The following is a 23,148-nucleotide window of genomic DNA, read 5'->3' on the forward strand; positions in this document are numbered from 1 at the left end:
TTCCATTACAAACTCTAAATGAAATTAATAAACAAATAGATTCAAGGAAAATGATAATGTTCCGTATAATATATACAAATGATATATGCAATCTTTAAAGTTGCATAAATTGAACTATAAACGCCTGGATAATTACTCATCGTATCAATCATTAAACACACCAACATATATCATAACCGGAATTTTATAGTCTGTGCGTTGCAAGATTTATATATGTATCTAGTATTGTTACATTACATTAAACAAAAGAAAAAAGAAGATGACAAAAACAAAGGTTTTTATTGAAATCAAACAATGACATCCATCACCAGTCTTTATTTGCGGTGACAAATTTGGAGGTGCCACTGGTGGAACTGAAAGGCTTGATGAAACATCATAGAAAGGTTCAATACCGCATCTCATCTGGCAGTTCGGGGCATTGAGAAGGCTTGTCAATTGGCTACCATTCGCGCACTTTAGCGTATAAGTTAAGGCATCCATTAGGCACTCCTTACATTGCTCCTTACTAATATCAGGAGTGCATTGCACTAAACAATATATATTCGGATATTCAAAATAACTCCCTTCTCCTACTCCAAAATAGCACGACGAATTTTCCGATGTGGCTTCTTCTATCAACCTTTTGAAGATTGGCTCAATTGTCCGATTCAACATGCCTTCATCGGACAACTTTAATATCCAACGTCAATATATATAGGCGTGATCTCCATCATTCCAACAATCGGACGGTTAGCATAGCGTAACATGCATTCCTGCCATAAAGAACAATTAGAGATGCCAAATTCTAGTGTAAGATGATCAAACACATGGGATAAAATAGAAGTGGCAAACTTTTTTTCCCAAGGATTATGGAATATAGAAGTTGTCCCTTGATTATTCTCTATAAGAAGATAATTATTGCATAATTATATACCTTGTTGTATAATATATAGTCTACAATATCCCATGTGGCCAAATATATATTTAATACAAGTATGTAGAATGTCTATATTCTGATTCTTTAGTCCAAGTTATCCATCTCAATTATCTCAATCACTATTATTATCTCACTTAGCTTAATTAAGAAAATTCTACGCACCTAATTCTTTACGTGAAGGATGAGTTTAGTTATTAGATACATCACTATATGAAAGATGTACATAACATGACATACCGCATATATAGTTATGGCCTCTTTTGTGGAGCACATTTGTAAGAGATTATTTGTGGCATCCTCGACACATTCATGGCATGTTTGGAGTGTAAGGTCATCACGACAATCATACAAGGCATAGACTTTGTTTGTGGCATCTTTGTCTGTGCCTGCAATGAAGGTTGAGAAGGTTTTGGAAGAGGATAAGGAGGTTAGCTTAGAGAAAGCATTCAAGAGATTAGAGTAATAATCACTTATTTCAGTGTAGTTTCCCTTTGTGTAGTCGCAGCTCCAGCCCAAGATGTTAGGGCTGTCCTGGCTAGTTGTGGGAGTAACGAGGGTGAGCGTTGTGATGAAGAAGAGAAGAGGGAACATTGTTTGCTTAGCCATGGACTTCTTATTAAAGCATGCACCTTTTAGAAATTTGAGGAAATTTAGTAACTATCCTTGTTAAGTTTTACAAAGATATATGACCATTATTTTTCTATCCATAAGTGAGATTCTAGTTTAATTACTACATACAATATTTTAAATTATTTTACAAATTATTCATTCAATCAAAGCTAGAAAAATTGACAAAGGACTAGGAATCGTTTAAGCATTCAACCTCTAGATAGAATAAATCATTGTCACATACGTATGTAGGTAGCATTTATTTTTATAGTTGCAACAATTTGACTTTTACACTATTCATGGTTGTGTTTTACTTTGACTATCATTGATGATTTATACTTAAGCAAAAATATAGTCATGTGGGAATCTTGTTATATTCGTCTTGATTTATGCTATTCTAATATCAAATGTTTATACTTTTTACATATTAGAAATTAAAGATATTAACGATTGAAATCATGCATCGGCACACGTGAAAAGAAAAGTGTTGCAACTATTAAAAAATAGAATAAGTATATATATATTTATATATGATAGCTAAAATAATTTATTAGGAAGGATTGGTCTCTGCGAGCCTTAATGAAGTTCTGCCCTAGAATAAACCAATAAAATTAAAAAAAAAATGTGGTAAAGCTGAAAACAAGGAAAATTATACCTAATATTCTTTCCATATTGATGGACTTGTCAAATGCTGATATTCTTTTTTTTTTCTTGTCAAATGCTGATATTCAAATTAAAGCATGAAATGCAACTAAAGAGAAAGGCAGAACCTACCTCATCAATTCTTATATTGATATAGTAATGTTCAAATCATTATCATCACCAGCAACATTTATGTATCCTACTTGTATATAACTATAAGAATTATTCAATTAAAACATCATATGTTACTATTCATTAGGTTTCTATAGTCAATAACATAGTGGTATATAAAGCATAGTGATGTAAATAGAACTATACAAATGACAGATAGTTTAATTTAGTACGAAGTACTCAGGAAATTTTTTATAATTAACGTTGTGATTGTATTTTATTTGTACTATTGTACATAACAACATGACCTTACAATATTTTATTCAATTTGTATTATCCGATCCATTATTTAATTTAGAAAATATAATTATAAACTGCTTAATACATGCCGCAGAAAAAATGGAGTTTAGTTCTTCCCAATTATACAGTGTGTCTTATGCACAGCGGTGAGGAGCTAAGGACGTTAAGCATGAGCCATGAGGTACTCACAACTTAAGAAAATTTTAAAACCTATATTAATAAAATGAATTAGAATTGGACCTTATTATTCTATGAATACTATAGACGGTTACGTTGTAAATTATTTGACCGTTTAAAGAGTTCTTGTAGTGCACATACATATAACAAAAAAAAAAAAAAAAAAAAGTCATCCATCTTGACTTTTTTCATTAATTAATTTGTGTGGACTATAAACTATGTTAAATTATATGCACTAACACATACTTCGTATAAATATTTGCTGAAGGCCCGCCCTAAAAAAAATGCTTATCAAAGGTGTATCCATTTACGTTTACATACAAGCCTAAGTTAGTTTCATACTAAAACCAATAATTGTTAATCACGTTGGTGGGGTGATCCATTAGATTTTGTTGTACTATACATATGCTTGTCATCCCTCCTCTCATCCGTCTGTAATAATATAGTACTCTGCATAGTAATATATATATCATTTTGACTAGTAAACAATTCGTTTCAGTATTGAGATTTAATCAATAGGTTTTATGAAAGAATGAATTAGATTTTTAAGTTAAAGCTAAGACTAGATCTAGAGATTAAAAAATGAGGGCTTGTTGACAAATCGAATGAGTACCAAAAAATTAATTAACAAAATAGGTTATAAAATCCAAAGAATCGGTCTCGAGAACGACTATATTCTACCCTAATTTTTTTTTTTAATATCCATTACAAATATACACGTAGATGCTATATTGCTATTTATACATGACATTCCTTCTTAATAGTTCTTCACATACATCACAAAGTTGTGTAAATCCAACAACAAAACGAACCATGCATACCCTAGTACCAATAATAAGGACCTATTTATTTTTATTAGTGCTACTAAACCGTACCATAATTATTCCAGTAACTTCGGTAACACCAATCACCATGTTTACTGCCCCGAACATCACCAAGCCCAATTGCCCTCGAAAATGCGGTGACTTAACCATCCCCTACCCATTTGGTGTAGGGTTCGGTGCCGGTTGCTCAAGAAGCTTATGGTATGACATATTTTGCATGACTTCTTTCAATCCACCAAAGGCTTTTTTACTAGCAGCCAATGACCAATATGGAAATGCAGTGGAGATCCTTGACATATCCGAATCTCACGTCCGTCTTCGGAACCAAGTTCTAAACAAGTGTTTCAATTCAACGGCTGTTATATCCCCTGAATTTCCCGACACTTTGAGTTTCAACCTCGTCACAACACTTGTCCCGTACAGTGTATCAGGTACGCGGTGGCAAGTCCACGTAAACTAGCTCATCAAGAGGAAGCATAGAACTACTTCATTCCTCTGTGTTTTTAAGTTGTTCTAGGTTGACTTCTTACATTGTTTACTCACTTCTTTGACCATCATTTTCTAATTACAAATAATAAATAACATAGTTATGTTGGGTGTCATTATATTCATCATCTCGATAAGCACACAAAAAATATTATAATTTTTTGAAAATTTTGTAAATAACCACCCCTCAATACATCCTATTTAGAAGTAACCTCCCCTTATTTTCAATTATACCACCCTTTTTTTCAAAAACGCTAAAAAGTTTCATTTTTAATTTAAAATATAAACATTGACTTTTGTGCCAAATTTTCTTTATTAAGGTTTAGAGGTCATTTTGGTCCTTTGAATTTGATTTGAGGTCAAAAATTGAAAAACGTTATCGGAAATACCTATTTTTTTCGTGCTAATAATTACCTCGGTTTCCATGACACATACAAAATGAGACATTTTCAATAACTTTTTTCATATTTTGACCTCAAATCGACTCCAAATGCCAGAATCAAAAGACTCCTAAAACCTTAATAAAATGGATGTAATAAATCCTATACTATGTGTAGGTACCGCAAACAAGTTGTTCGTTGTGGGGTGTCATGATGCCTCCCATTTCGAGTCAGCCTTCGATGCCACTCCCACTGTGATCCCCAGTGATCAAGGTACTTCATGCAGTACTTATTGCAGCTTCGACGCCAGAAATGTGGCTGCAGGCAAATGCAATGGCAATGGGTGTTGCCAAGCCGTCATTCCTGGGGGAATGATGAGATCTTATTCGTTGAGTTTTGATATCCTCATGAACCATACATCGACTGTGACATATAATCCTTGTGGGTACTCATTTGTGGCAGACCAAGAAAGTTTCAAATTTCGCGGCATTCCTGATCTAAATGACCCCAACTTTGTAAACAGGACAGCATATGAAGCTCCTTTGGCGCTAGATTGGTTCATAGAAAATGATACGTGTGCCGATGCTCAACGTGATCTTAACTCCTATGCATGTGTGCAAAATACTACTTGTGTCGATGTCATTGATAGTGATATTGGAGGTTATCGATGCAGTTGTCTTCCTAGTTATCAAGGCCATCCATATCTTTCTCCTGGTTGCTCAGGTAATATGCATGACACCAACTTCATTAATGAAATCTTGATTGTTCCATTTTTTTTAAAGAAAAAAATCAAGTATTTGTTCATTCTATATATGGAGTAATAGTTATGTTTCAACCTTATCATTTATGTCATATAAGTTGGATTTTCTACACATCAGTCAGATCAAGAAATTTAGAACAAAAAAGTATTTGTATACGATGAAAAAAGTATTTGTATAGGATGAAGTTATTAGTAACAAAATATCGTATATGGTAATATACCAATATGTACATGAATCATGCATTCCTAAGTTTTTATATATTTTTTTTTCAATTTTGAATCAAAATGTTGCATTTGTTTTTGACTAGTGTTACAAAGTGTGAGATAATTTGTTTATATTAATCTTTGAATGTGCACAGATATAAATGAATGCGCGGATCCAAGTAGTAGTCCATGCTCTATGATATGCACAAATATACCAGGAAACTACACATGCTCATGCCCATCAGGATATGCTGGGGATGGTAGAAAACAAGGGACGGGTTGCAAACGACAATTTCCTGTAATGAAGGTTGCCTTAGGTACTAATTGCTAAATAGCATGAGCAAACTTCTTAGTTTTACACTTTTAATTATATCTTTCCACTATTATTAGTAATTCTTTCAGGAAATTACACTTCCATAATTAATGGAAACTATACTTTGTCAACTCACAGGTGTTGGCTTCGGCTCCCTATTTTTACTCATTGCCCTCATTTGGATGATCTTTGCCGGGAAGAGAAGAAGGATTTCAAAAATGAAAGAGTTGTTCTATCAAAAAAATGGAGGTTTGTTGTTGAATTAACTAATAACCCCCAGTACGCATGATAACATGGAGCAAGTAAAGGTCTTTACTATTGACGAGTTGATGGTGGCCACCAAGAACTTCAAGGAAGAAAGGATCATTGGTCGAGGTGGCTATGGTACAGTTTACAAGGGATTATTACCAAATGATCAAATTGTCGCAGTTAAGAGATCAAAGTTCATGGATGAAGGTCAAATTGAACAATTTATAAATGAGTTGATCCTTCTAGCACGAACAAAACATCCAAATGTGGTACGACTTCTAGGATGTTGTTTGGAGGTTGAAGTCCCATTGTTAGTCTACGAGTTTATTTCCAATGGCACGTTACATGATCACATTCACAATATAGACGGGGCTTCTTGGTATTCTTGGAGCAATTGCTTGCAAATTGCCATGGACTTGGCCAATGCGCTAACATATATACATTCAATACCAATAATTCATCGAGACATCAAATCTTCAAACATCTTACTAGATGATAGTCATACACCAAAAATATCCGACTTTGGTGCTTCACGATTGATTCCATTAAATCACACCCATTTATCCACCGTGGTCCAAGGTACACTAGGATATCTAGACCCAGAGTACTTTTTTTCAAGCCAATTAACCGAGAAAAGTGATGTTTATAGCTTTGGTGTTGTTCTTGCTGAACTCTTAACAAGGACAAGGCCTCTTTTACCGGTAAGGCAAACGGACCAAAATTGCAATTTGGCAGCATACTTTATACAATCGATTCAAGAAGACAATTTATTCGACATTCTGGACTCTCAATTGATTGTGGAAGCAACTCAAGAGCAGCTTATCTTCATTGCAAATCTTGTACAACGATGCTTAAGTGTTAAGGGTGATGATAGGCCGACAATGATGGAAGTCGCAATTGATCTAGGAGAATTATGTAAGCAACCAACGAACTTGTCTCCGATTGAACGAGAAATGTAACAGCAACATACATGATTACATAACAGGAGAATTAATAATTATGTAATCATCAATTACTATTATTTTTTTTTTCATTTTTTATGAGGACTATTAATTAATTTTCTTTTAATTTGGTTGTTCTTGACATTTTCTCAAGGTGTCTGGTTGTTCTTAACATTTTGATCAAGGTGTCTTACTTTTATTTTGGTTTATTTTTTAGACTAAGGTATCTTAATCTTGTGATTTGAATGAGAAAAGTATTTCTTGATGATCATATGAATAATACACAAAAAAAAAAAAAAAAAAAAAAAAAAACTCAAGTCTAAGAAGTTCTTTGGATCAAAGCTGATATCAAACTAAGATCGATCTTGCTGAATTTGTCTAATAGAATTTGGCGGCCAAAATTTCTGATTCAAAAAATTAAGACACCTTGATTGAGTAACAAACAACAAAACAATGTAACTTGAATTAAATAAATATGTAAACTCACTATACAGTTCCATGATAAAGATCTTTCATTCTTTCAATGATGTCTTTGCAATGATTCATACGTTAATTGATCATTGTTTTTCAAGCAAAGTCATGGTATCATGCTTGGCTAGGCTATTGCTCGGGGTCAAGTACATTGTTTGCTTCCATAAGTCTCCTAGTTCCATCGCCACTTCCTTCATTTTTGGCCTCAAAGCACCCTCAACACTTAGTCATCGTTGTACAAGATTTCCCATTGAGATGAGTTGCTCTTGAGTTGCTTCCGTAACCAATTGAGAATCCAAAATATTGAACAAATTATCTTGCGCGCTGCATAGAGTTGACAAAGTATGTTGCCAAATTTTGATTATGTTCTTCAGTTTGCCTCTCTAACAAAAGTGGCCTTGTCCTCGCTAAGAGTTCAGCAATGACTACGCCAAAGCTATAAACATCACTTTTCTCCGTCAATTGACTTGAAAAAAGGTACTATGGATCGAGATATCCTAGTGTACCTTGTACCACGGTTGACAAATGAGTCTCATTTAATGGAATTAACCTTGAAGCTCCAAAGTCGGATATCTTTTCTGCATAACTATCGTCTAGTAAAATATTTGAGGACTTAATGTCTCGATGAATTATTGGTAAAGAATGTATGTATGCCAACGCATTAGCCGAGTCCATGGCAATTCGCAAACAATTGCTCCAAGAATACCAAGAAGGTCTCTCTTGATTATGTATATGATCATGTAGTGTGCCATTGGAGATAAACTCGTAAACCAACAATGGGACTTCAACTTCCAAACAACACCCTAAAAGTCGTACCACATTAGGGTCTCTTATTCGTGCAAGAAGGATCAACTCGTTAATAAATTGGTCGATTTGATTCTCATCTACGAATTTTGATTTTTTCACTGCTACAATTTGACTATTCGGTAAAAAAAACCCTTGTAAACCGTACCATAACCACCTCGACCAACAATTTGTTCGTCTTTAAAGTTCTTAGTGGCTACCTTCAACTCGTCAATGGTAAATACCTTTACTTGCTCCAAATTGGTTTTCACCACCAGCCATCAAGTTAGTTGAATGAACTAACCAATCCCACAAATAAATAAATACTACTACTAATAGCGTGTGGGTACGGTCCAAATTGGTATGTTAGCAGGAGAAGCCGTGGCCCCGTGGGTGATACTCAAAGGTAGGATGAAATTATAATGTTATAATGGAAAAGACCATAAGTTTGTTCAAGTTTGCAAATTAAGACCTTTTTAAAACTGTATTTGGGAGATAATACCTTGTAAAAATACTTTATCTGTTTCAAAATAATCGACACAATATAATAAAATCTAATATACAGTACAATGCATTAGTTTGACCATAAATATACAAGTAATCGTACATATTTGCTCTAGGTATATTTCACTTGAGAAACAATGTTATAACATTACATGCATGATTACCAAAGAAAAGGAGAAAATAAAAATTAAGTTTCTAATAGAATACAAACGTTGACCTCCATTACTAGTAGTCCTTGAGTGTGTTGACATGGTAGCCATGGGAGGAACTGGTGAAGGGCTTGGTGACGATATATTGTAGAAAGATACGAAATCGTATCTCATAAAGCAACTTGGCACGCCATGATAACTTGACATCATACTATCATTTGAACATTGAAGGGTGTAATTCAAGGAATTCATCAAACACTCCTTGCATTGCTCCCTACTTATATCAGGAGTACATTGCACCATAGAATATACTCTTTGATACTCAAAATAACTCTCGTCTCCTAGTCCAAAGTAGCGCGATGAGTTCTCCATTGTAGCTTCATCTATTAGCCCTTTTAAGATCGGTTCAACAGTTCGATTTAACTCGCCTCCATCAGGTATACTGATCTCACAGAAATAAAGTTGGGGCTTCAACTCCATGATGTTGTAGATTGGACGGTTTGCATACCGTAACATGCATTGCTGCCATAGAGAACCATTGTAGTTGTATGTTCATTGGCTAGGAAAATATAAATTATTCATTTGGTCATACGAAGTATCTATATTTCTATATTGAGATGAAACTATATTTGAAGTATTTTATACGAGTAACAGCTAAGTCATACGAAGTACTGTACAATTTTGATACATATCTTGATTAGAAATTACCGTCAAATATTTATAAGTTTGACCTAAAAAATTAAATAGGCGGAATGGGGTATTTTTACAAACTACATATGAAGTTACTATTTGGATTTTTTTTTTTTTTGACACATATTATTCGGATAATTCACCCATTTAATTCAATCACACGTCCACTTCATTCGGTTTTTTTGGATAGATTTGTTAGGATAAAAAAAAAAAAAAAAAACTCAAATGACAACTCTACTCTCTCCGTTCTTTTCTAATCTTCTCATTTACTGTTCATATAAAATGAAGTACTGGTAGTAAGTGAAAATTGGGTCCTTACATTACTTTTTAGATAGGAAAGAAAAATTAATTTGAAAGATTAGTGCTCCGAATTATTATACTTCATTTAATGTGGACCATGTGGTGGAGTAAAAAGTGATAAGATAAAAAAATAAACTGCCATAAAAAAAATAAAGCAAAAATAAGAAGATAAAAAAAAATACGGAGTAGGTAGATAAAAAAAGAACAAAGAGGGTACTTTTATAAAGTATGTTCTTTTAATTGTTATGAACATTAATACCTCATAGTAGGTTATGGCCTCTTTGGAGGTGCAAATCTCCAAGAGATTCTTTGCGGCTTCCTCAACGCAATCATGGCATGTTCGAAGTGGAAGGTCGTTTCGACAGTCATATAAGGCAAAGACTTCGTTTGCAGCATCCTCGCGTATGCCTCCAGAGTAGTTGGAGAAGATATTGGAAGAGGAGAGGGAGGTAAGATTAGAGAAGGCATTTAAGAGGTTTGAATGGAAAAGACTATTTTTAGTATAGTTCCCATTTGAGTCTTCACATTTCCAGCCTAAAAATATCGGATTATTTTGACTTGTTGTCAAACTTATCAGAGAAAGAGATGTGTAGAAGAAAAGATGAAGAGAAGAAATTATTTGCCAGGCCATTGGGAAGCCGTAATAGAAGTTAGAACCATGTTCTTATACGATTTTGGAAAAAAAAATTTAAGCTTTATAATTATAATTATAATTAATGAGAGCTCATCCATGTCATTTTAATCGAGCACTTACATAGTCAATTATACGTACTAATATACAGCTTACTGTAATTAACTTTAACAGATTTGTAGTGTACTTTTTTTTGTTTTCCCGTTTACTATTCATACAAAATAAAGTAGTGATCAGAAATTAGAATGGGTCCCTGTTGTCACCATCTTTAAATTATATTGTCATTTTATCTTACATAAACAAACATCTAACCTTATAGTTGACCATATATATAATAATTAATTATACTTGTATATAATATAATATTTTATAGTTATTTTAAAACTATAAAATTATATTTTATTTGGGGTTTTCAAGTATGATATTTCAAAATGAAGCATATTAAAAAGGAAAAGAAAAAAAAATGGACTTAGATTATTATCATAAATTTATAGTACTTGTATTTTTTTTTTTTTTTAATCAAGGTTTTAAGGTTCAACAGAACATGGCCAGCAAGTCGAGGTCAAATGTGCAGCTATTATGCCGTCCTGGTAAAAACTTGCCTACCACTACAAGAGCATATCTGTACAACATCGTGATAGACCTAACTGTGACGCTAACAACAACAATGACGCTAACTATTTTATCATTTGATCTAATCAATTTATTTAGTCATGCTAAGTATTTGCCTGGTAAGACAATTATAATCGCCACTTAGGCAACATACAATAAAAGTTACTCCGTATACTGGTAACACGGAGTATGCTACTATTTTTTTTTTTTTTTCTTTTGGAATTTTTTTAATTAACAACATAAAAAAGCACGAAATTTTTTTAATACTACAAAAAAAAAAAAAAAAATTACTTTAACACCACAAAATAGTAAAATAAATTTATCACAAATTTTTGTATGTGGCCTACTATACCGTGCGACAGGGGTTACTCGATCAGGGATTACTCGAGTTGCCGGGGTTACTTGAGTTTCTCGGTCAGGGGTTACTCGAGTTGTCGGGGTTACTCGAGTTACTTGGTCAGGGGTTACTTGAGTTACTCCTGACCGAGTAACCCCTCAAGTAACCCCTGACCGAGTAGCCCCTCGAGCAATCCATGATCGAAGCCCTCGAGTAACCCTGACCGAGTAACCCCTCACATAAGCCATGACTGAGTAACCCCTGACCGAACTCCTTAAGTAACCCCTAACCGAATTACTCGAGTAACCCCTGACCGAACTCCTTAAATAACTCCTAACCCGAGTAACTCAAGTGACCCCTGACCGAGTAACCCCTAACTGAGTAACTCGAGTAACCCTTGACCTAGTAATTCGAGTAAACCCTGACCGCGAGTAACCCCTCAAGTAACCTTTGACCGAGTGAACCCCTCGAGTAACCCTTGTCCGAACCCCTTAAGTAACCCCTGACCGAGTAACTCGTGTAACCCCTGACTGAATAACTCGGGTAACCCCTAACAAAATAACTCGAGTAACCCCTGGCACACGGTGTGGCCTGCTGCACCAAAAAGTTGCTGAAAATTGATTATATCACCACTTAACAGCTTTGATCCATAAATTATCTGTCAAGTGGATTCCATAGTGCCATGTGTCGCCATGTTATTGATTAAAAAAATTAAAAAAAAAACAAAGAAAGAGCATTTTTAAAACATCACGTGACATGCAAATGATAGTCAACTCCAGAAATTTGAAGTCAACGACCATATTTCAACGTCAAGATCCCTCACAACAAAAGTGAATTTTAAAGACCTTTTTTTACCACTTTGAGCATATAAGGTTATTCATCACAAAAAAGTGAGCATATAAATACCTTTCTGACAGATTTTCCTTTAAGTAAATAATAATATTTTAAGGTTGGTGTGGGATAGATAAAACTCTAATACAACACTAAACTTAACAAAACTAGAGCTTTTTTTTTTTGTTAGAGAAGTATTATCTTCCACTAATAACATTTATTTGACTACTAATAATCCTTAGTCATTACTAAGATGAGAATTACTAGAAAGTAGATAATATAATAATTTGAGCGCCATCAAATAATTATTTGGGATCTTGTTGATAATAGATTTGAGGTTGTTGATTAGATTTGCGGTACAATTTTCACAAAATTTAACTAGCCCATTCCTACCAATACGGTCTTCAACATGTTCTCATTTGAAGGGCTCGAGTCATGTTTATATTCTCATAGTTATCAAGATTCAATATAAAATTTCAACGTTCTTTTCTCCATTGTTTTCTTTAATTCATTACAATTGTATTATTTTACAATTTGATCACTATTTTACTATTTGATCATGGTTGTTTTTCTGCTTAAAACCTACAACAAATTCAATAACAAAATTCATAGAACTATTAAAAACTACGGATTTTGTTTATTGGTATATTCTGATCATAATCAAGCTAAGGTTATTGCCCGGAGCCATCTAGATTAAATTGTTTGCCTCCATAAATCTCCCAATTCCTTTGTCACTTCCTTCATTGTTGGCCTATCATCTCCCTGGACATTTAAGCATCGTTGTACAAGCTTTGCAATCGTGATTAGTTGCTCTTTAGTCGCTTCCATAACTAATTGAGGGTCCAAAATATTGAACAAATTGTCCTGTTGCATAGACTTGACAAAGTATGTTGCCAAATTTTGGTTTTGTGCTTCACTTTGCCTCTCCGTTAAAAGTGGCTTTGTCCGTGTTAGGAGTTCACAAAGAACTACACCAAAGCTGTAAACATCACTCTTCTCTGTTAATTGACTCGAGAAAAAGTACTCTGGATCGAGATAGCCTAGTGTACCTTGTACCACAGTGGACAAATGAGTCTTATGTAATGGAATCAACCTCGAAGCTCCAAAATCGGATATCTTTGCCGTGTAACTATCATCTAGTAATATGTTTGCGGACTTAATGTCTCGATGAAATATTGGAATTGTATGTATATGTGCTAGAGCACTAGCCGAGTCCATGGCAACACGCAAGCAATTACTCCAAGAATACCAAGTCGTTCCATCTTTGTTATGAATATGATCATATAATGTGCCATTGGAGATAAACTCGTACACCAACAACGGGACTTCAACCTCCAAACAACATCCTATAAGCCGTACCACATTAGGATGTCTAATTCGAGCCAAGAGGATCAACTCATTAATAAATTGTTCAATCTGATCTTCATCCACAAACTTTGATCTCTTAACCGCAACAACTTGATTATTTGGCAAAAATCCCTTGTAAACGGTCCCATAACCACCTCGACCAACAATCCGTTCTTCCTTGAAGTTCTTGGTGGCTACCTTTAGCTCATCTATGGTAAATACCTTCACTTGCTCCACGTCGTCTTGTTTATTAGGAGAAATTAGTTGCTTCAATAGCGATCCTCCATTTCTTTGAAAGAACGTCTCCTTCATTTTCGCAAGGTTTCTTTTTCTACTAGCCAAGAATGCCCAACTTAAAGTAACTAGTAAAGATAAGGAGCCCAATCCAACACCTGTATCATCAAGGAGGAGTACGTACAAATAAAATTAAAAATTATTGTTAGAGGACCAACTCAACCAAAAGCTGATGGTTTTGACCCAGAAATTGATATGTTTTATACTCTATCAATTATCAGTGTTATATGTTATGTATGATATTGTAAACAAAGTGTCCATAAATAGACATTACCTAAGCCAACTTTCAAAGCAGGAAATTCTAGATTGCAACTAGTCCCATTTCTTCTACCATCACCGGTGTATCCAGACGGGCAAGAACAAGTGTAGCTTCCTGGAGTGTTCTTACATTTCATTGAGCATGGACTACTATCGAGATCTTCACATTCATTTATATCTGCCAACACATAAGAAAGAGCAAACTCAACAAAAACTTAACTATATATATCTACATCTACAGTCCTACTTCGTATATCATTATTCTCTGATCCATCATGTAATGATGTACTCATTGTACATGGTATGGTATTGCTAGAAGGTTATGTCTACCTAGTGGATGATTTACCCACAAAGTCAACGTGTAATGTCTGATATATTAAAATACCGTTATAACAAATGCAACATATATAAATTAAAGAAATAATGAAAAATAACACATTCACACATTTACTAATAATGCGTTAACTATGTCCAAATAGGTAAATTAAGAAAAGTTTTATTGTTTTTGAAAACGATTTTATACAGTTTTCTTTAAAAAATGTCCAAAAATTATGTCAAAACTATCGTTTGTAGAGGCAATTAAATTATATTCAACACATATCCTAACAATTATGATACACAAAAATACGGAGTATAAAAAATGGTCGTAAATGTAGTCATCTTACCTGTGCATCCCGGACTAAGGTAAGGATGACCTTGATAACCAGGAAGACAACTGCAACGATACCCTACAATACCGGTATCAGCAGCATCGACACAAATAGTATTCTCCTTACACTCATAAGAATGAAGATCGCGCTTAGCATTAGCGCAAGTTGTATTAGAAACCACCCAATCTAGCACCAAAGGAGCATCATACATAGTCCTATTTAAAAAGTTAGGGTCATTAAGATCTTTGATCCCTCGAAACTTGAAACTTTCTTGGTCTGCTACGAATGAATACCCACAAGGGTTGTAAGATGTAATGGTTGAGTGGTTATTGTTGAAACTATCATGATTCACAGTATAAGACCTCATTCCCTTGGGAATATTGGCTTGGCAGCACCCTATGCCGTTGCATTCGCCTGCGACGACATTCTTGCCCCCTGAGCTGCAGTTGGTTCTGCATGAGGCAGTTCCGTCATCGGTCAGAGTGAACAAGCCAGTATCAATGCTTCCGGTGAATCGGGGATAGTCGCGGCACCCCACAGCGAAGAGTTTGTTTGCAGTACCTGGTGCCAGTGAAAAAAATTAAACGTGTATATGTAGGTAACTATAATAACTCAAATTTAAGTAGTTTGGGCTAATTATGTAGCCAGTTTAATTAATTTCTTAATTAATGTATGTGTTAATTGCTAACATGATTAATATATATATATATATAGACCGATAACTTGCAGTTTTTTTTTTTTGTAATATTAATTCTTACAATACAAAAAAAAAAAAAAAAAAAAAAAAAAAAAAAGGCATAACCTCTTACAAAAAAATCAAGTTTAATTAGCAAATTCATAAGAGAGGGTGGTTAGGGCGGGTGTTATGGCGGCTAAACTAATGCATGTGGCGGTGGGGGTGGTGGTTTAGGGGTCAACACTGGAATAGTGGGTCAACAACCATATTCCGGGTTAATGTGGGTCTAGACAAAAAAAATAATTACGTGTGTTTTAACAAAAAAAAAATTATAAGGTGGTTTCTAACAAAAATTGTGTTTTCTGACAAATTTTCCTTTTTTTTTTTTTTTTTTTTTTGTGCACTATGTGTGATGATCTCACTGAAAATTGAAGAACATGTGCATTGTATACGTACCGGACACACTGTAGGGAGCACGCATTGTCTTGAGAAAGAATCTAGTGTAGTCGGAACTCATAGGAGAAGTTTCAGCCGTTGAATTGAAACATACGTAACTAATTTGGTTCTTAAGACGGATTTGAGTTTCAGATATGTCGAGGATTTCCATTGCATTTTGGTCATCATCATTACTTCCGGGTAGGAAGGCCTTCGGAGGATCAAAAGAAGTCATGCAAAAGATGTCATACCAAATACCTTTCGAGCAGCCGGCTCCCAAGCCGACCCCAAAGGGGTAGGGGACGGTTAGGTTGCCACATTTGCGAGGGCAGCCGGGCTTGGTGATGTTCGGGGCGCTAAACATTGTTATTGGTGCGGTTGAGCATGCCGGAATGGTGTAGAGTAGTAGCACTATTATTGACAACATTAAGAAATGCATGGTTTCTTTGGTTGGATTTTGGTTATTTTGTTTATGTTACATAAATTTGGAGAAAATATTAGTTGATTGGAAAGAAAGAATCGAAAGCTGAATATGAAGAAATGTTTTATGGAAATATTGATGTTGTACGTGTACGCTTAGTCAAGATGTATTATCAATTAACCCGGCAACTCCCGTAATAATAAAAAGCATTTCTATTATAATCAAATTAATAAAGAAAAAAAAATCAAATTAATAAAGAATGTTTTGAAAATTAATAAAGAATGTTATATCGGGAATAATACAACACTTACTTCATTCTTTAATTTTAGACTTCTAGTAACACTTGAAATTTTGCACAAATTATATACTTTCTCCATTCTAAAATGATGTTTATGTATGTTTTGACTTTACACGTTAGTTATACAAACTTATTTTTAGCCATCGGTATGGTTTCGTTCACTTCACCTTATTTTTAGTGAACTGAAATTATTTTTACTGAACTGAAATTATTTTTGCTGAACTTAAATTATTTTTACTGAACTGAAATGAATTTTACTGATTTGAAATTATTTTTACTGAATCTCTATTATATTTCTTCTTTACATTTACTGATTTTTACTGAACTGAAATTATTTTTACTAAACTAGAATTATTTTTGCTAAACTGAACTTATTTTTACTAAACTGGACTTATTTTTACTGAATTGAAATTATTTTTACTGAATATTATTTTTTTAAGGTGCAGGGCCTATCTTTAAATATGTTTAACAAAAATTCAAAATTTACGATATTATAAAAGTACCGACCTACATATTAAGACGAATCTAAAAATATCGCACATACTACATTTTATACACAAATAAAACTAAATTCCGGCTATACAAATGATATTTCCTAAACATTGGCTTCTATAATTTTTCCATAGTGAAAATTTAGGGGAATCCTTGGTCAGTATTTTATTTAGTTAATCATAATAGTCAAATAGCTCAAATAATATGAAATGGATGAAATATACTAAGTATATATTTATGATAAGAGGTACTCCTATCTAATAATTTGTACTCTCCAAGCAATCGTGGAGGGAGATTATGTATATCATATGATGAGTTGTCTACAACCCCATTTTATTGGAAATTTTTTGCTTAATAAAGTATAAAGTTTGACTCATGACTAATTTTATGATAAATCGGTAATAATCACCGTCATTACAGAGAATCATGGCGTTAAATGGGCTGGTCTTGCTGGACAGATACTAGCTAATGACTTTAGCACGTCTTAAATCTTCATGCACATAATGAACATTCTTAAATTTGATTAATACCATAATGATAATTGGTTTAATTTGTAAATGATTTGTCTTTCAATGTCCAAAGATTTTCTATTCATTAACACAATTTTTTTAATGTTATGTTAACCACATTTAGGTAGTACTTCCATACCACTAATAATGAGTTGTTGGATAGATGGATGATCTCCTAATTCTTGTCATTTGATGTAGTTTTTGATAAATTTTTATTTGGACTTTTCATTGTCCAAAAAGCTAGTAGTCATGTTAGTTTTAAAATAGGCGGGCTCAAATTTTGTCATACCTTTTCTTGCCTTTGACTTTTTCTTCCCTGGATTTTCTCAAATCTGATTACATTTCTGAATTTCATCGCACCACTTTGTAGTCCAAGGAAAAAACTTATTTTGAATGGTAGTATTTGGAGGTGTTAAAACCTAACTTGATCGATTCGACTTGGAAAATAACCGATTTAAATTTCGACTCGTATAAACACAATATTTTAGAATGACTCAAGTTTAAAATTAAATCTGACCCGACCCGATCTCATCGAACCCGACCCGAACATTCGAATTGACACCTCTAGTAGTAGTTGCTTATTTGTAGGATTGTTAATCTATTTATTAAATTTAGTTGTAAATTTGTAATAACTTATGAATCCTACCCCTAAACACGGAGGGAGTACTATACAACAACATTTGTATTTCATAAATAAAAAAAGTCAAATTAAAATCATTATGTGAATAGTGGAAAAAATCAAAGTTTAACACTAAATAAACAAAAGGAGTATTACAAGATTATTCAAAAAAAAAAAAAAAAAAAGTATAACAAGACCATTCATAGTGTAGTTTCAATTCCTTTAAAATTTGTTTCTTGGCCCAAATCTTTCTTGGGCCTCTTAGTTACCATTTTGTTGATGGGCTTAACAATCTTAATCAAAAATAAAGATGGTATAACTCGTATGAGAATGTTTCATGTTGTTAGTCCAACAAAAAAAGAAAATAGATCTCACTCATTTCAGCATGTCGGACCTAAACCTGATTGTAGGCTGTGCCACGCTTTGACGATAAAAGTTGGCTTTTGGACCAAAATACCGGACTTTTGAGCCATTTCAGGCCGGAACACGTGTCATGTTATTCGGGCCAAAATACCGAGATTTTTGGGTGATTTCAGGTCTGGCCAAATTGCAACCGAAAATTAAATTTTAGGATGTCCATCCAAAACCCAAAATAATACATGTAAAAAACTAGCTGGATTAGCTTGAGCTCATATTGCGGACCTAAAAATTCGGAAACTTTTCCAAACTAAGCTTTATTATCAAAGTATTTTGCAAAGTGGACTCGTGACAAAACTATTTATTAAATTAAGCTTTCAGAGTAAAACGCTGTCTCGGATAACGTTTTATATCCTGGTTTTAGCGTTTTACATGTTGACTTTTTTTTTAAAATTTCGTAATTTTTTATTTTAAAATTAAAAATAAAAAATAAAAAAAAAACACTAAAAACGCTGACTGAGTCAGCGGTTTTAGTTAAATTTTTTTTTTAAAATTCTTAATTTCAGATCTAAAATTAACAATTTAAAAAAATATATATATTTAACTAAAAACGCTGACTTCAGCGTTTTTTGTGTAATTTTTTTTTTTTTTAAAAAATCTGAAATTAAGAACTAAAAAAAAAAATTAACTAAAAACGCTGACACAATCAGCGTTTTTAGTGTAAATTTTTTTTATTATTATTTTATTTTAAAATCAAAAATTACGACATTTTTTTAAGAAAAAAGTCAACATGTAAAACGCTGTCTCAGATAGCGTTATACTCGTTGGATATTCTTTTTAAAAAACCAGGGTGTAAAACGCTGTCCGACCCTGAAAGCTTAGGTTGGTAAATAGTTTTGCCACGAGTCCACTTTGCAAAATACTTTGGCAATAAAGCTTAGTTTGGAAAAAAAATCCTAAAAATTCTACTCAAACCCAGCAATTTTTAGGTTGGATCGGACTGGGTCAGGTTTGCTTGGTCAACTCCTTAGTCCTTACGCCAATTGTGACATGTTGTATGTACGATGTACTTTTGTTGTGTCTTGTTTTTTCATTGGATCAGCCCAATCCAATGACATCTTTATTTACAAAAGTCAAATATACCTGTATTTTTTATTATACTTTGTATAAAGTTACAATGAATGCACATACACTATTTAGGATGAAGTGATCCGAATTATCCATATCATATCATGAGCCAACTTGGTTGTGAACATTTGTCAATTATAATCAACCAGATATTTTTTTGCATAGTTCCTACAACTAGTCTTACTATAAAAATTTTGAAAGCTACATACACATGGCATGTCTTGAAATTCTTGTCTTCTAGTTGAAATTGTTAGTTGTGTGAAGGAGGAATCTGTCATTTTGTAGATTCAGTCACTTGTATTCTCATTATGAAAAGAGGCAATAGATAAGATTCATAAGATATATTAGTGTTTATAGGTTATTATTTGACACAGGATTTATACTAATTTTACTTATTTTGAAAAGCACTTAATATTCAATCACTTGTGATAAGCTGATTAAAAAAAAGGTAGTAACTAAAACTAATACAACGTATAATGTTAATTGATTAGTTATCAATTGATTACATGAGTTGTTTGTTATAATAAGTAACTAGATAATATCCGAGCTATGCTCGTTTTTAATGAGGGTAATTGAAATTAAATATAGAAGTCTCATGAAAAATGTGATCTAAAAGTAGTCCATCATAGTAATAAATAATTAAAGTATAAAGTTTCTAGACACATTAATAATTCTGCAAAAATCTAAACGAAAACAATAGAGTTTAGTAAGGAAAATTCCCCTTCAAAAAAAAATCAACTCCATAATATAGTTTAGGTATATAGATAGATGGGTTTAACATTTGAGGCGGAAAATTTTTTCATGTGGTAGCGCCACATGTACAGTTTTGGGAAAAGATGACATCAACGGTTGCTATTTTAGTATTAGTTATAGAAGATTGTATTTTTTCTTTTGAAGGTGGTAAAAGTGTAAGAAAATCCCAAAAATTATTTTCAAAGGTAAAAAACTAAAGAAGGACGACTTAAGGTCTTTGTGCTTAAGTGGTATACAATGTAACATCTCAGTGTCCTTAAAGTTTAATCTTTTTCAAAGATTTATATTTTATGTATATAAATATAAATGAGCTTGATATGTGAATACTTAATTAATATTTCATATATACTAATTACTAGTTTTGTGTCCGAACGATGTCCAGATGGTTGATAAAATTTTAAGATAGCATTTTAACTTGAATGTCATATATACTAATAATTCGTTCGGATAATGTAGGATATTTAGACATACGATATCATATGGAGTGTACTTTGTCTAGTTTTGTTTGTAAATAGATATCTATGTTATTATTGACTTGATATTATTTTTATTGAAATTAAATTATTTCCACAGAACTGAAAGTATTTTTACCAAACTAAAATTATTTTTACTGATTAAAACTTATTTTACTAATTCTCTAATATTTTTTAAATAAATTAAATAACAATGCATTTTGTATGCAGCTAACCACACCATCTAGGCGGACAAAGTAACCCCTATAAAACTGATCCAATAACTCCTATAATACTAACTGAGTAACCTCTAACACTGACTAAGTAACCCTAATCTATAACACTGATTGAGTAACCACTATAACACTGACCGAGTAACCCCTATAGCACTAACGAAGTAACTCTGATCTTGTAATAGTTGGTGACACGATTTGGCCAGCTACGTATAAAAGTTTATGATTAAATATATTATAAATGGATCTTATTTTAAAGAACTTTTTAAAACGAATTTGATGATGGAAATAGAATTGAGTTATAAGATATTTATTAAAAGTTATGATTAATTTTGTATACATGAAATATTAGAATTATTATAACTCTATGCAACAATTTTATCTTAAAAAATCTATCCAAAAATCGCTTACTTGGCATCATATGTGTCACAATAATGCCTATTTATCTCTTACGTGGTGCGACACTTGGCAAAAAACTAGAATACCAAGTGTCACTGCCTCGTGACCTGGCTGCGAGACCGAATTTATTTATTGGTGACTAGTTTTGTGCCCGGGCAATACCCAGATGGTTGATAAACTTTTTTAGATTGAATATTCAATACGATCATATAATCCCTTTTGATAATGCATGATATTTAGACATACTGAACTGAAATATATTTTATTGAACTGAAATTAATTTTACTGAACCAAAAGTATTTTTACCAAAACAAAAATCATTTTTCATAATTAAAACTTATTTTCACTGATTCTCTATTATTTTTGTAAATATATTAAATATATTATAAATGGATCTTATTTTAAAGAACTTTTTAAAACGAATTTTATGATGGAAATGGTACCGAATTATAAGATATTTATTAAAAGTTATGATTAATTTTGTATATATGAAATATTAGAAGTATATCGATAATAAAGCTCTACACAACATTTTTATCTTTAAAAATTTATCCATTACTTTAGCATCATATGTGCCACAATAATACCTATTTGTCGTCTACGTGGCATGACACTTGACGAAAAACTGGAATGTCAAGTGTTACTTTCTCGTGACCTGGCTGCGAGACCGGCTTTATTTATTAGTGATATATAATATGATATGATGTTAATATAGTCAACTGATCTGACACGTTTGGTGTCTTAAAAAGTAGGGGTTAATTGAACATATAGGCATATCAAGCCCAATATACTTGTATGATACTTCCTCCAATCTAGTAATATTGCAACAACTGAACTTTTGCAATATTCATCGTACTTGTTTAACCACAAATTATGATTTATACGTAAAGTAAAATATAGTCGTGGGGTCTTGTTAGATTCCTCTCGTAAAATACTTTTACAATATCAACTTTTTATAATTTTTACTCTTATATAATTATAAATATTTAACATATAAAATGTGGTTTGAGATGCGTAATTTCATATTTGTTGCAATATTTGTAGAGCAGGGAAAGTATTCACTGTATTCGATTTGATGGAAAATGATTATTTTGACTTAATTGGATTGGTTAGTACTACAATCGTGTACGCATACTCCAGTTAAGTTGAAGAAGAAAAGTTGTAGTTTCTTCGCTTGTTTATCAAAGATTCGAGGGGAAATTTTCAAAGATATATATGCCGGACATGAAATTTAAATATAAGTGGTCCATCATAATTAGCTTATTATGTACTCGTATGTATTCATATATAAATCCTCACTATGACACTTTGGGATGAGAATTTCCATATGTACTCATATCACTCTCAAATCTCGAGACACTAAGAGAGCTAATTTGCTAGGAGTGAATTCTACTATCATTTCCATATCACTAAAATTGCCTTGTATATTTTAGGTAACTTTATATGGGTTGTTAAAGGAGAAAAACGTTTCATATAGACTGAAATGGACCAAACTCAATAGGACATTCATTTTTAATGTACATGGTAAATTTAGTAAGATTAAGGGAGTATGAGCCAAAACATAGCTATGTTGTAGATTATCTATAGTTATGTACTGTACCTCAGCT

At 32.8% G+C, this 23,148-nt stretch overlaps 2 protein-coding genes and 2 pseudogenes across 2 annotated transcripts; 1 reads left to right on the forward strand and 3 right to left on the reverse strand.

Moving 5' to 3' along the window:
• The first annotated feature begins 4,591 nt into the window (after nucleotides 1–4,591).
• LOC110684533 lies at nucleotides 4,592–7,214 on the forward strand (annotated as a pseudogene).
• Nucleotides 7,215–7,352: 138 nt separating this feature from the next.
• LOC110684534 lies at nucleotides 7,353–8,432 on the reverse strand (annotated as a pseudogene).
• Nucleotides 8,433–8,708: 276 nt separating this feature from the next.
• Nucleotides 8,709–10,466, reverse strand: LOC110684531 (cysteine-rich receptor-like protein kinase 26). The gene is made up of 2 exons (XM_021860974.1): nucleotides 10,069–10,466; nucleotides 8,709–9,341 (listed from the first exon to the last, which is right to left on the reverse strand). Exons 1-2 carry the CDS (start codon nucleotides 10,438–10,440, stop codon nucleotides 8,811–8,813), a joined length of 903 nt encoding a protein of 300 aa, XP_021716666.1. The 5' UTR covers nucleotides 10,441–10,466; the 3' UTR covers nucleotides 8,709–8,810.
• A 2,301-nt stretch (nucleotides 10,467–12,767) lies between these two features.
• On the reverse strand, nucleotides 12,768–16,115 carry LOC110684535 (putative wall-associated receptor kinase-like 16). The gene is made up of 4 exons (XM_021860975.1): nucleotides 15,902–16,115; nucleotides 14,785–15,330; nucleotides 14,136–14,297; nucleotides 12,768–13,959 (listed from the first exon to the last, which is right to left on the reverse strand). The coding sequence occupies exons 1-4, from the start codon at nucleotides 16,113–16,115 to the stop codon at nucleotides 12,914–12,916; spliced, it is 1,968 nt and encodes a 655-aa protein (XP_021716667.1). The 3' UTR covers nucleotides 12,768–12,913.
• Between the last annotated feature and the right edge of the window lie 7,033 nt (nucleotides 16,116–23,148).

Source organism: Chenopodium quinoa, unplaced genomic scaffold (assembly GCF_001683475.1).
Source record: "Chenopodium quinoa cultivar QQ74 unplaced genomic scaffold, ASM168347v1, whole genome shotgun sequence".
In the NCBI taxonomy this organism is placed as follows: Eukaryota; Viridiplantae; Streptophyta; class Magnoliopsida; order Caryophyllales; family Amaranthaceae; genus Chenopodium; species Chenopodium quinoa.